At 42.4% G+C, this 12,719-nt stretch overlaps 1 protein-coding gene across 1 annotated transcript in view; it reads left to right on the forward strand.

Moving 5' to 3' along the window:
• LOC102449975 (tomoregulin-1) overlaps positions 1-12,679 on the forward strand; it is a 217,615-nt gene extending 204,936 nt beyond the window's left edge. The window contains exons 8-10 of the mRNA XM_075921539.1: positions 977-1,100; positions 9,511-9,669; positions 11,470-12,679. Coding sequence (XP_075777654.1) covers positions 977-1,100; positions 9,511-9,669; positions 11,470-11,554 — 368 coding nt within the window. The 3' untranslated portion in view covers positions 11,555-12,679. The remainder of the gene's footprint in view (positions 1-976; positions 1,101-9,510; positions 9,670-11,469) is intronic.
• The last annotated feature ends 40 nt before the right edge of the window (positions 12,680-12,719 follow it).

Below are 12,719 nucleotides of genomic sequence, written 5' to 3' on the forward strand. Positions count from 1 at the left end.
GAAATTTAAGTTCCTATCAGCCTTGGTGTTGAGTGTGCTGCTAAATTACATAAGCAGTGCTATAACAAGGGCGGGACAAGTGGGGCACTCGCCCCAGGTGCATCTTAGGTTAAACACTGGAATAAATTGCCTGGGGAGGTTGTGGAATTTCCATCACTGGAGATATTTAACAGTAGGTTAGATAAATGTCTATCAGGGATGGTCTACAGACAGTACAGGGACCTGCCATGAGGGCAGGAGACTGGACTCGATGACCTTATGAGGTCTCTTCCGGTCCTAGTATTCTATGATTCTATAATCAGGGGTGCAAAGACACAAAAAGTAAAAAAAAAAAGCTGCAAGAGTGTGATGCGTGCTAACCTAAGTCCCAGGTTGCACGAGCCTGTCTCAAGGCCTGACACGAAATGAAACAGGCGTGCTGAAAGGCTTTTAAAGTCTCTCAGGTTATCAGGACTGTCAGTTCTCTCCATTGAGCATGAACTATCCCAAATAAGAGATTCCAGTGATATAACTGATGAGTTTGCCATGCTAAAGGCACGTAAAGTAACTTTAGAATAAGTATTAGAATTATTTTGTCATTTATATATATGTTCCTTTATTTATATTATTGTTTGTTAAGAATCACATTTTATTTATTGACTTCTTTTTAATTATTTATGTAAAATATGTTTTTAAATATATGTTTATTATATTACTATACTAATTAATTTTGTTGATTTTTCTTGAAGTAAAGATAAATAAAAATTTGTAAACTTGAGATATTTTTTAATTTGAAGGAGAGATGGCACGTAATTAATATTTTGTCCCGGGTGCAAAAATACTTAGTTACAGCATGGTACCCAGGCTTCTGTGAAACTTAAGCTCTAAGCCCGTGCTTTCTTAATTCTTAGTCCTGTCACCACAGAAGATTTTGGAAGGATGCTATATTTGTGTTTGTTTTGTATATTTACTAAATCTATTTGTGTATGTTTTCAAGATGCCAGTGATCAAAGAGAAGACATTTATATTGGAAATCACATACCTTGTTCAGAAAGCTTCAATGGTTACTGTATACATGGAAAATGCGAATTCATTTATTCCACTCAGAAGGCTTCCTGCCGGTAAGTCAGAATGAATAAGCAGCTTCATAAAACCAGGGTCCTGTGTCTAGGCATTTGATAGAGGGGAGAATACTGCAGAATGTCTAGGGAGGTAGTTCACTGGGTGGTGGCGCCTAAGGCGGAAGCCAGGGATAGTTAAGTGTCGGGGCAGCTGTAGATAAGTGGATATTTGGGATTTGTGATGGAAAAGTCTCTGACCAAATTTTCCCTTTCTTTATTCCATCCCATTACCCTCGTTTGAGACAGACATGCCCATGCTTCTCCTGATATCATCCTTAAGCTATGTCTTCTCTAAATAGAAGTTTGACGCTGCCACGATGGATATTCTGGAGTTCGATTTAGTGAGTCTAGTTATGACTTACTAAATTGAACTCAGAGGGCCTCTCTGTCAGTAGCCGGTACGCCTGCTTCTGTGAGGAGTAAGGGAAGCCGATGAGAGCATTCGCTCCCATTGACCTTCCGCTGTGGGATGGCAGAGAAACTCGAATCAAGGAATGTCGACTCCAGCTATGTTAATGTAGCTGAAGTTGCATGTCTTGATTCAATTGTTCCTTTTTAGTGTAGACCTGGTCTAACCTAATGATTCTCAAACAATGGCCCCTGAACTGCCAGCCGTCTACAGTGTTGGTGAATTGAAGGAAACTGGCTGGTCATATGATCCCATTAAAAACACCTACAAATACAATTCTTTCCTTTTGTTACTTTTTTTGTGTAAGCAGTTGCTGTCATTTGCCACAAAGATATTATATTATCATAAATTGGAGTGAGAGGAATTGAGGGTCAGGGGCACTTTGGTGGCTGTCAGGACAGAACCCCATGCAGTGAGCAAGACTACAGTATCTCCTCAAAGAGGCTGGACTTTTGGGGGGGGGCAAAGGCCTTTTCTTCTGCGAGCCTACAGTTCTGTACTGAAAACTATTGGGCCTTGTTAGCAGAACATGATTTTAACAATTACTCCAGGCTGGCCAACTTTAAGGACATGTTTCTCCCCGAGAATGGACCCAATTTCAGACCTGCATGGAAGAGGGCATGTTAGTAGCAAAATATTTCCTTCAAGTGGCAGTGGACACAGCGAACACTGGATCCAGAGGCTTGGCCCTGGGTGTAGTGATGAGTCTTAGGTTCACTCCTTGGGGCTCTTCAGGAAGATTCAGAACACCATGTAGGACCTGCCTTTTCACAGGCTGAATGTCAACAAGAAATCAAATGAGTCTCTACACTTGTTGAGAGACTCAAGGTCAACCCTATACTCCCTGGGAATTTGCACGCCGGCCCCAAGAAAGAAACACTTGAAGCAGGTCTATTAAGACAAGGCTGCCCCCACAACAGACTTTTTGACATCAATGTCTAGCCAGGCCCCATGTAAACAACAGAGAGCTCAGAAGCCTCATTTTTTAGCCCCCTCTACTACCACACACTTCTCTACCCCCCTTACCTTTGGGGGATGCCTCTTGCTTTTCAACCACAATTGGAACTCTTATCACAACAGACAGGTGGGTTTTAGAAATTATCCATCAAGTGTTATCTACAGGGTTTCCCTCCTCACTGCCTCGCATGCTGGTCTCCTTTCAGGAACCACTCTCATGAGGTGATGATTCTTCTACAGGAGATAGACTCCCTCCTCCTACAAGAGCAAATAGAACAAATGCTGACTCGGTATGAAGGGAGAGGGTTTGATACTCCTTATTTCTTAGGCTCCCCCCCAAAATATGGAGGGTGAAGACCCATTCTGGACTTTAAACAACATCATTAATCAAAAGTAAAGAATCAGGATGGTTACACTAGCATCAATAGCCCTCTCTCTACAGGAAGGGATGCGGTTCATTGCTTTAAACGTGGACATTCATCCAAGAGAAAATTTGTTTGGTTTCCAGGAACATTTCTGGTTCAGAGCCCTTCCCCTTGGAGTAGCAGCAGCATCCAGAGTATTCACAGAGGCCAAATTAGATATCAGGGTTACACAGTTTCCCCATATCTCTATGATTGGTTCGAGTATATTAGTTCAGCAAATATGTCAGGTGAGCAACTATGTTCCTGCTGCATCTCCTATCAGCACTCAGTGTCTGCATAAACAAAGAAAAGTCAATGTTAACACTCACACAGAGTGACACTGGCATAAGACCTTTCCTCCCTATAGAAACTGGCTGCTCAGGCTGTCTATCTGCTAGGGAGTTTAGGGTACCTGAAAAAATCTGTGGCTGGGACAGTGATGTGGATTGTGATGTACCAGTTCCAAAGCCTGACTTCTTCTAGGGAAAGGGTAGACACTTCTCTGGAGACCGTATGTGGGCGAGACTCACATCTAGACTATGCACTAGATAGTCACTCGGAGGGGAACACCTCAGTGGGATCATGTCCCAAATTAACCGGAAGCTTCCATTTCCTTTGGGTTATTATCTGTTGCTCTTGTCAAAACTCCTTGTAGTTTGTCAGTGTTTTACTTTTAACCATTTATTTTTTGTTTTCTGCCAGAGTAAATATTATTTTCTAAAAAAAAAAACCATATTCATTGTCTGTTCAGTAAAGTATGGCAACTTAGAATACTACTGAAAATTGAAATTATGCATTTCCAAAAATCTGTGAATTTTCCACTTTCTTTTGTTTTCAAGTAAAGTCAGTTCTATTTCTTCTAAAGTAGGAACTCATCGAGGAGTGTATTTGAAGAAAAATGGCCACTATTCTTTTGTGGAGGGTGGTGGCATAGTTGTCATGAGCAAAGAGCATTGAAGAATTTTTATCCTGAGTATTTGGGCCCTGTTGGTTGGTTTTTTCAGACTAGTGACTGATGGATCTATTGTTTTCTGTAGTTCTTTGCTTTACTTTTCTTCCATAATATCACTTTTAGAACTGCTAGAATTCAATATATTTCCTACTTTGATCCTTGAAAGTGCTATAGTAACCAGGAGAGAAGGGAGGGCCCCCTCATAGCCAGCATGGCTGGGAACATAGCCTTTTACAAATCATTATTTTCCCTTTCTTCTGACCTTTTCCCCCATTACTGGGACACAATAACCTTTTCATTGTATTTTCATCCTCTTAAGCAAGTGTGTGAGACTCTCTCTTGCTTTAGCAGGAATCAAGCTGCCGTTTGTAGGAGCGCTTTCACAATATGCTGATGTTTGGCACATTTATTATGCCTCCGTCTAATGCTTCTGATAACGAAGAAGCCGGAATTGTATAGAATATTGTGCTGGATTGGAGCCTGGATTAGTATGTTCTTAATTCCATCCTCCCAGACATAAATAAAAGACTAAACAGTATTAAGTACTGGACCCATGAGAGCTACCTCCATTTGGATGCTACTGAAGAACAATTCACCTACCCTAACTTTTCAGAGAACCTTGTACTCTCCACTGAATTTTATTTTAGCCTCTTGGTTATTCCTTTTCTCATATTTGCATGTAATATTCATTTCCTATTTTCATTGGAACCAGAGTGATCACCATTAAAAGACCAGCACAGAGTCCCACTAATCACATACTAGTAATACTGGTTAAGCATTTGTCCTTTCTTCTGCATAAAGAGAAACATGGTGGGCAAATGTCAAGGGACAGATTTTCAAAAGGACTTTTTACCTTTGTGCACGCCTGACTTGCCTGTGTGCAAATTCTGATGCATACAAGCTCTCTTTTACTCAGCGATGCATGGAGCCTTACCAAGTTCATGAGTATGAAAAACACATAATGGACCATGAAATCTGGTGTCATTGCGAAATCTGGTCTTTTATCCTATATTACACAGCTTTCACGCGCGAGACCAGTGTTTCTCAAACTGGAGGTCCTGATACAAATGTGTAGAGTTGCCAGGTGTCTGGTTTTGAACCGGACAGTCCAGTATTTGAGCTTTCTGTTCAGGAAACAAATTGAGAAAACACAAATGCGAAAATACAAATATCCGGTATTTTCTAAATAAGATGTAATGTAGATTGTGATGTAATGTCAAGTGTGTCCGGTATTTTTGTTGAAACCATCTGGCAACTCTACAAAATGTGGCTTAGGAATATGAAAGTTTAACTGGTTAACTGGTAAGCATCACCTTTAATGGGCAATGCTTGCCTGTTCCAGTTAACCGGTGGGGGCTGTAACAGCTACCTGCCTCCCGCAGGCAGGGGGGCTGCTCCAGCTCCATGGGGCTCACCCTGGACAGGGGCTGCTCTGGCAGGCAGCAGTGCAGAAGTAAGGGTGGCAAGTCCATACCATGCCATACTTACTTCTGCACTGCTGCTAGAGGTGGCTCTGCCTTCAGAATTGGGTGCCTGGCCAGGAGCTGTCACTCTCCAGCTTTCTGAGCTCTGAAGGAAATGCTGCCACTAGCAACAGTGCAGAAGTAAGAGTCGCAGTAGTGCAACCAATGTTTCCTCTCATTTTTCCCATCCATGCATGGAATCAATTTTGTTATGTATGTTGAGGCATGTGTGGATGTGCACCACCAGTAGAAACACAGGATGCTGGCTATGAGTGCTGTGGGCATTCTGCTAATCAGCTGGATGGCATTTGAATCTCTCCTGGGTGGCTGCCCAAGCACTCAGCTTACAGGGAACACTGATCTTTCAGAACCCCCCTACAGAAACCTCTTCTCCACAACTCCTGGTTGAGTCAGGATCCCTACACTTAACAACACCATGAAAGTTCAGATTTAAATATCTGAAATATAAAATTTATTTTTAAAATCCTATGACCATGAAATTGATCAAAATGAACTATGAATTTTGTGGGTGCTACTTATGTGTATGTGCAACTCTTAGCCTATGCACAGTGGAGGAGTTATGTCTGCTACTGAAATGTGTACATTTTCACAAGTTAGTCCTGACAGTTGGATGGTGAATTCTGAAATATCAAGGAGTTACAGAGAAAAATAAATGACAGAGAGTCTTCATTTCCACCTTACACAAGTGGATGTACAGTGGTGGCAAATGGTCTCCTGGCGTGTTGTGCAGTCTACACAGCAGTGAGGCATGGTTGCAGTCCCCAGTGCCTGTCGATGCCTAGAATCCCTTCAGAGGCACGGAAGGAGAGAGGACTATGATTTCACACGCTTCTCACCAGCCAGTGGAGCTGTCTGATCATGTGAGGGATATTCAGTTGCACCCTATCAAGTGATTTAGCAGTACTCATGCTGCTTCTGCACAGCTGGGAGCTCTGCCTACTTATGCTCCCCCTGGGACAGTGCAGTTTTGTGCCACCTCCTAGGGAAGGGCTGTGCCAGCAATACACAGCTGAGCCTTTGCTTGTTGTTTTAATACAGAAATAAATTAATTTAATTTGGCATAATTTTATTTTGATAAACCCATGTTACCAGCTATTTATCATCTCATTTTCCAGCAAGTGCTTATAAAATGGACTGCTTTCCTAGTTTACCAGGTGATTAGAGGTTTGGTCTATAATACCTCATCCCCTCGCCCACCAATTGCATTCCTGAAATCCATACTTTCTTTGCCTTATTCCAGTCCTCCACAATCTCACTGCCTCTGCAGGAGTTCTCAAAAACCATTTTCAACTGTCTCCGTAGTGTTGAGAATGTCTTTAGCATTCTAGAGTGACATTCATTGTACTTCGAATTTTTGATCTGAATATTTTCAGATTATCTGGATATTTTTTATCCTCTACTTTCTTGATTCCACTTTATTTCTTCAGCTTCCCAGACCGATTCTTGCATTAAGCCTACTATGGCTTCTATCTTCTTTAAAGAAGTCAAAAGCAAAGTAGCAAATAAGGACTTAGCTTTCTATCCGTTATCTGTTCTTTTCCTTTCTTCCTACTAGATAATGCACAAACAGGTTCATGTGTCATTTGCTTCCTTCTTGTAAATGTACATATATTTATCTTGGTTTCTTTCCCATCCATTGTTAATGATATCTGAAATAATGTAGATCCTTTTTCTTAATGACTCTGCTTTTATTGGTACATATCCAATCTGTGAACCCACATGTCTCCCAGAGAAAACCCATAGATAAAGAAAATGTATTCACAAGAACACATTGGTTTCATAGCACTGAAAATCCAGCGCATTTTCTCTGCCCCTTGAACAGTTTTTTGCTTCCCCATATGTAACTAATTCCTATCCTCCACAGTCACTTCACTGAGCACAGAGATGGATTTGGGAGTGACTTGGAATGATTCTCTGTGTGAAATGCCCTACTGTAACTAACTCTGTTTAAATAAGGGGCGTTAGGGTGGGGGTGTTTGTGTGTGTGTGTGTGTGTGTGTGCATGTATCTTTAATTCCTTCCCAGCCTGTTGCTGCAGAAGTAGAGGCCAATTGCTTGTTGAATTCAGTATTACTGAGATGTTTACATCAGTTCATTTTCAAGGCTAACTTCACCAGGAAAATGAGCAACACGTTCATGTTGAAATGTGAAAACTGAGATTCCTTTCTCTGTTTGTAGCATTCCATCCCCCTACTGATTTAGCTCTGCCTGCATAGAGAGGCATGGAGCAGGGCCTCCTGGACCTGTTAACTGCAGAACTCACAGGGGACACGAGGTCCATTAATTTGGGCATCCCGCACGGTGCTTTCCTCTCTGTGTTCTGCAGTCTCCCTCCCCTTGGCAGCATGGCTCATTCAGGAGTGTGCTCTCGTTGGCTTCTTCTCTAGGGCTGTGCCCCACGTGGATGGAAAATTTGTGTTGCTCTGATCAGCACAAACAGCCACTGAATTTGACTTTGAGAAATCAGCTGGTTTGCTTGGGAAGGATGCTGTGTAGAGACAAGTGCTCCTGCGCTGCCACCTACCAACTTTTTCAGTCCCCTCCCAAATTTCCAGGGACTCCCACATGGGCATTGCTCAGGTAGGCCAAGTCTGTCCTGCTTCTGTGAGATTCTGATGGGGCACTCTGTCCTGCCTGGACACTGCCTATTGCCTGTTACTGCCCTAGTCTCCTGCATGGCTCTTGGGGTGTGCTTGGAAAGGTCCTAGAATCATCTGACTTGTGAGCCAGGGTGGTTCTGGCCCTTCCTGACCTTTCTGTGCAGTCTTCTGGAGAACTAGCCTGGCCTTTGTCTACCATCTACAGGCTGGATTTCTGGTCTACTGGGCATTTGGTGAGTCCAGACTAAGAGCTGGTGGGTAGTGTTGTTTGGTGCCAGTCCTTATATAAAGGCCACATATGTGCCCTTCCCGCCTTCGCCTCCGCCCCTTTGTGTCACCCATGATTCTGTTCCTGTAAGTGACACAAACCAAACTCTACATGATTTGCTCAGTTCTAACAGTCATATTACATCTGTTTTTCTCCACTGTTCCTCATCATTATCTGTTGATTTGTGCCCTATTGTCCTGTTCAGTTCCATACACCCTAGTCCCTGACAGAGTTTTCTGGTGATCCTCCACCCATTTGTTTTATCAACTCCGTTTATTGTTCCTAACTCAAGCCCCAGTTCAATAAGGGTACATCTACACAGCAACATTGTTTCAAAATAACTTAGTCCACATCTACACAGCAGGCAGTTATTTTTGAAATAGTGTTCAAATACTGTCAAGCTGGAGAACTTCTTACTCCAACTCCTGTAACCCTCACCCTCAGGAGTAAGGGAAGTCAGAGGAAGAGTGCTCTATTTTGAAATAACTGCTGGTAGACGCTCCCAATTTCGAAATAAGCTCAGTTTGGATAGCTCAGTTTGCATAGCTTATTTTGAGTTAAGCCCTGCTATGTAATTGCATCCACAGAGACTTGAGCACGTGCTTAACTTTAAGCACATGAGCCATCCCACTGAAATCACATTCTTGAAGTATATACATCCTCCCTTTGCTGAACTAGCCCCACAGAGCCTAGGGAGATTTCCTAAGCAAAATTAATTGTCCTCTGTGAAAGTGGAGGACATCCATTCTGTGCCTCTCTCTCGCCACAAAAGGAAAAACCATGCTGCCTAAAGCCTTGGGCTCCACATACCCTTCCCATGCCCTGTGTGACAGGCACATGCCTGCTCGCTTCATTCATTTTCAGAACTGGAGGAATCTCACAGGAAATCCTTTGTGCTGTTCTTGCCTTCAAATCTCATCTGAGGTAACTGAAGTAGCAGTGACAAGTGGGTTTCTCTCCTGCTCTCTCTATAACAGTGGTGGGCAAATTCCAGCCCATGGGCTGGATCTGCTGCGGAAAGCAGTGTCCCAGTCCTTACCATTTCCCTCTGCTCCCATTGGCCAGGAGTGACAAACTGCAGTGACCGGGAGCTGCAAGTACCCGTACCTGCAAAGGCGCAAGTACATATAGCAGCAGTGGCCATCTTGGGGCTACCCCTGGCAAATCACTATGATCTTGTTGCCTATCCCTTCTCTGTACCATCCTTCCTCCTTTACATTATGTCCCAGGTTTTCATTTACTTCCTACCCTGTCCCTCAGATTACTCTTTTATCTGCAGAATGATTTGCCTATTGATAAGACTCATATTTCATGACATAATCTTTGTCTCTTTCAGATGTGAATCAGGATATACTGGACAGCACTGTGAAAAGACAGACTTTAGTATTCTTTATGTTGTCCCAAGCAGACAAAAGCTTACACATGTCCTTATTGCAGCAATAATTGGAGCTGTACAGATTGCCATTATAGTTGCAATTGTCATGTGCATAACAAGGTAGGTAGTTACAAAAACAGTGTAACACCCCTGATTTTTCTTTATGTGTGATTTATTATAAATGTAGTTAGGAACTTGACCATCCATATGTTTAACACAAGTTCTAAAAAAATACAATGATCAAATATAGAATGATTAATGTGTCCAGACTGATTACACCAGGGGTGAGCAATAATTTTTGTGTGTGGGGGGTCACTTCACAAATGTTGATAGTGGTCAGGACCCAGTCCTGGAAGGGGCAAGGCCTTAGGAGAAAGGGGCGGGACCTCAGCCAAAAGGGGCAGTTCCCTCTAGGCACTGGGGGTGGGAGGGGTGGGAGGAGGAAGAGCAGACGGGGAGCATGGGAGGTCTCTCCCTCCTGCCCTGCCAGTGATGTGTAGTGCCTAGAGGGAACCTCCAGCCGTTTTGAACAGCTGATGGTTCCCTCTGGTGCCACGTGCCCCTGGCAGGGGGAGGAGACTTCACACGCTTCCCCGTCCCCAGGCCCTGATTCCTCACCCCCATCCCTGGAAGGCAGGATGAGCTGTGGGTTGGATGAAACAGCTTGGTGGGCTGGATCCGGCCTGCGGGCCAGATCTTGACCACCTCTGGGTTACACAGTGCTTCTGTGCTTAACAAAAAATAAATAATCAGGATAATAAACTAGCCCTTAATCCACAAATCAGTGCTAGCTGCTCTGTTCGCCTTCACCAATCCCTGTGCCAAAAGCTGAGGAGAAAACATAAAATTTGCAGAAGAGCCCAAGCTGATTAGACCAATGGTTCTCAAACTGTGGGTCAGGATCCCAAAGTGAGTTGTCACCCCAATGTTAATGGGGTCACCAGAGCTGACTTTAGATTGGCTGGAGCCCAGGACTGTAGCATAAGGCCTACCATGCAGGACAGAAGCTGGAGCCCTTGGCCTTTGCCCTCTCCCCCCCCCCCCCCCGGATGGTGTGTGTAGGGGGGTGGGCTTTGGCCTTGGCCTCTCCCACTCAGAGCAAAGGGTCTTGGGCAGGTTCAGTCTTTAGTGCCCCTCTCCTGAGGAGGTGGTGTAATTTTTGTTGTCAGAAGGGTGCCATGGTGCAATGAAGTTTGAGAACCCCTGGGTCAGACCAAAGTGGGAACCACTTCCAGAGTTGAAGATATCTCCTGACAAACACCATGGCCCCTTCCCCACACCAGAGGATGAGATGGTTCAGGCCCCTCCACTGGTCATAAGAGCGGTGCTGTTATATGGAGAGAGGTGCATTCCTCAGGTACCTGGCTGCTTAACCATTTAGGACTTCATTCGTCAAACCAACACCTTAAACTCCGCCTAGAAATTAATATGCAGCGAGTGCTGTCTGCAAAGCACCAGTGCAACCTGCTGTCTGTGTGACAAGCCCCTTATAAAGGGAACAGCTGAATTTTGCACTGAGGTAAGTTTCTGAGATATCTTAAGAGCTAGTTCTGTGTACATGAGTTGACAAAGGCACAGATAACTGTAGGGAGGTCCAAATCTTCTTATCAGGGCACCTGATCCCGTAAGGCACGAAGCACTTTGCCCCGGATATAACAAAGCTCTTAAGCAAGTACTCACCTCTGCGCTTGTGAGGCGTTCCAATTAAATCAGTGGGGTTAATCACAAGCTTACATTTTTTGTGTGATCAGGGCCAGCATGCTTTCAGCCCTTGCAGGATCAAACTTCAAATTCACATGAAAGTGATGCTGATCGAGATTGAGATTTTTGGTTAAAAGAAGAAAGTAAAATCATGAATGCTGTTTGAAATATGCAGAATGAGATTAAAATACATTTTCTTTTTTTAAAAAAAAAATACAGAAAATGCCCTAAAAACAACAGAGGACGTCGACAGAAGCAAAACCTAGGCCATTTTACTTCAGATACATCATCCAGGATGGTTTAATGTGATGACTTTTATACCTACATTGACCATGTGATGTACATTTTTATTATATCTTTTTTTAAAGAATGGAACTATTTATTTCAGAGGCCTTATTTTTGGACATTTTTAGTGTAGCACTGTTGGTCTGTTGTATTCTGAAAGCATCAGCTCTAACAGCTAAGGACTGGCTTAGTAATTTTCCTTTCATGTTTTTGAATACAGTAGTTCATTTTCTGCATCTGTATCACATGGTTATATAGTAGATTTGTGCTTTATTCATGGAATGTAATATTTTTGAGAACACAGACTTATTTCACCAATGGTTGTAGATAAACAACAACAACAACAACAACAAAAACCCCACATTACCTAGCAAACAAGGCATGAACTAAAGGTAAAGATGTTTACAGCTTACTTTTCTTACGAAAAACTAGGAGACACTGTGTTTAAATACCGTAGATATTTAAATGTTTTTGAAAGTTAGTAACTGATTTTTTAGATACTGCCTATCGCATGAAGTGTGAAGCTGTGTATGTGTGTAGTTGTAACATATTTATAAAACGTATTGGCTGGGTCTAAGCACTACCGTCTTCATAAATAATTCTGACACTTTATTTTTAAAAAATAAAAATATAATTTCATAATCTGGGAAATTACCCAGAAAAGCAAATGGCATTGTTCCAAAAGAAGTAGGTCTTAGTAGATTTTGGTATTGTAAAATCTGTGTTTAAATAATCAAACTCACATGATTGGAATAAAGCCTACTTTATCGCTGTTAAAACTGCTTTAATACTTACTAAACTTTTTTTAAGACAATAGATGTTTTAACACCAACAAGACAGATTGTATAGTGTTTGTGATTTAAAAAAAATTAAGTTAATTGATGATTAGTGCTCTTGTATAGAATATTTTCAAGAGCTAAATAAAGTCCATCCAAATTAGTCTGCTGGTTATAGTTATATTAATAGACTGTTAGTTGTTGTTTAAAAGATCCAGAGATAAAATGTGAGTAGGATGTGTTCGGCTGTTTAACATGTAGTTTAGGCTTTCAGAATTCTGCATGTGGGATTTAATAATTTGTTCAATAAAAAATGCTTTCAACATTTTAACTGAAAAAGCATGTCACAATACAATGTTTTCACTATATTGCATCTGGTTTAGTGTGTTTATTTGTTACTTGATGTTG

Source organism: Pelodiscus sinensis, chromosome 2 (assembly GCF_049634645.1).
Source record: "Pelodiscus sinensis isolate JC-2024 chromosome 2, ASM4963464v1, whole genome shotgun sequence".
Classification (NCBI taxonomy): Eukaryota; Metazoa; Chordata; order Testudines; family Trionychidae; genus Pelodiscus; species Pelodiscus sinensis.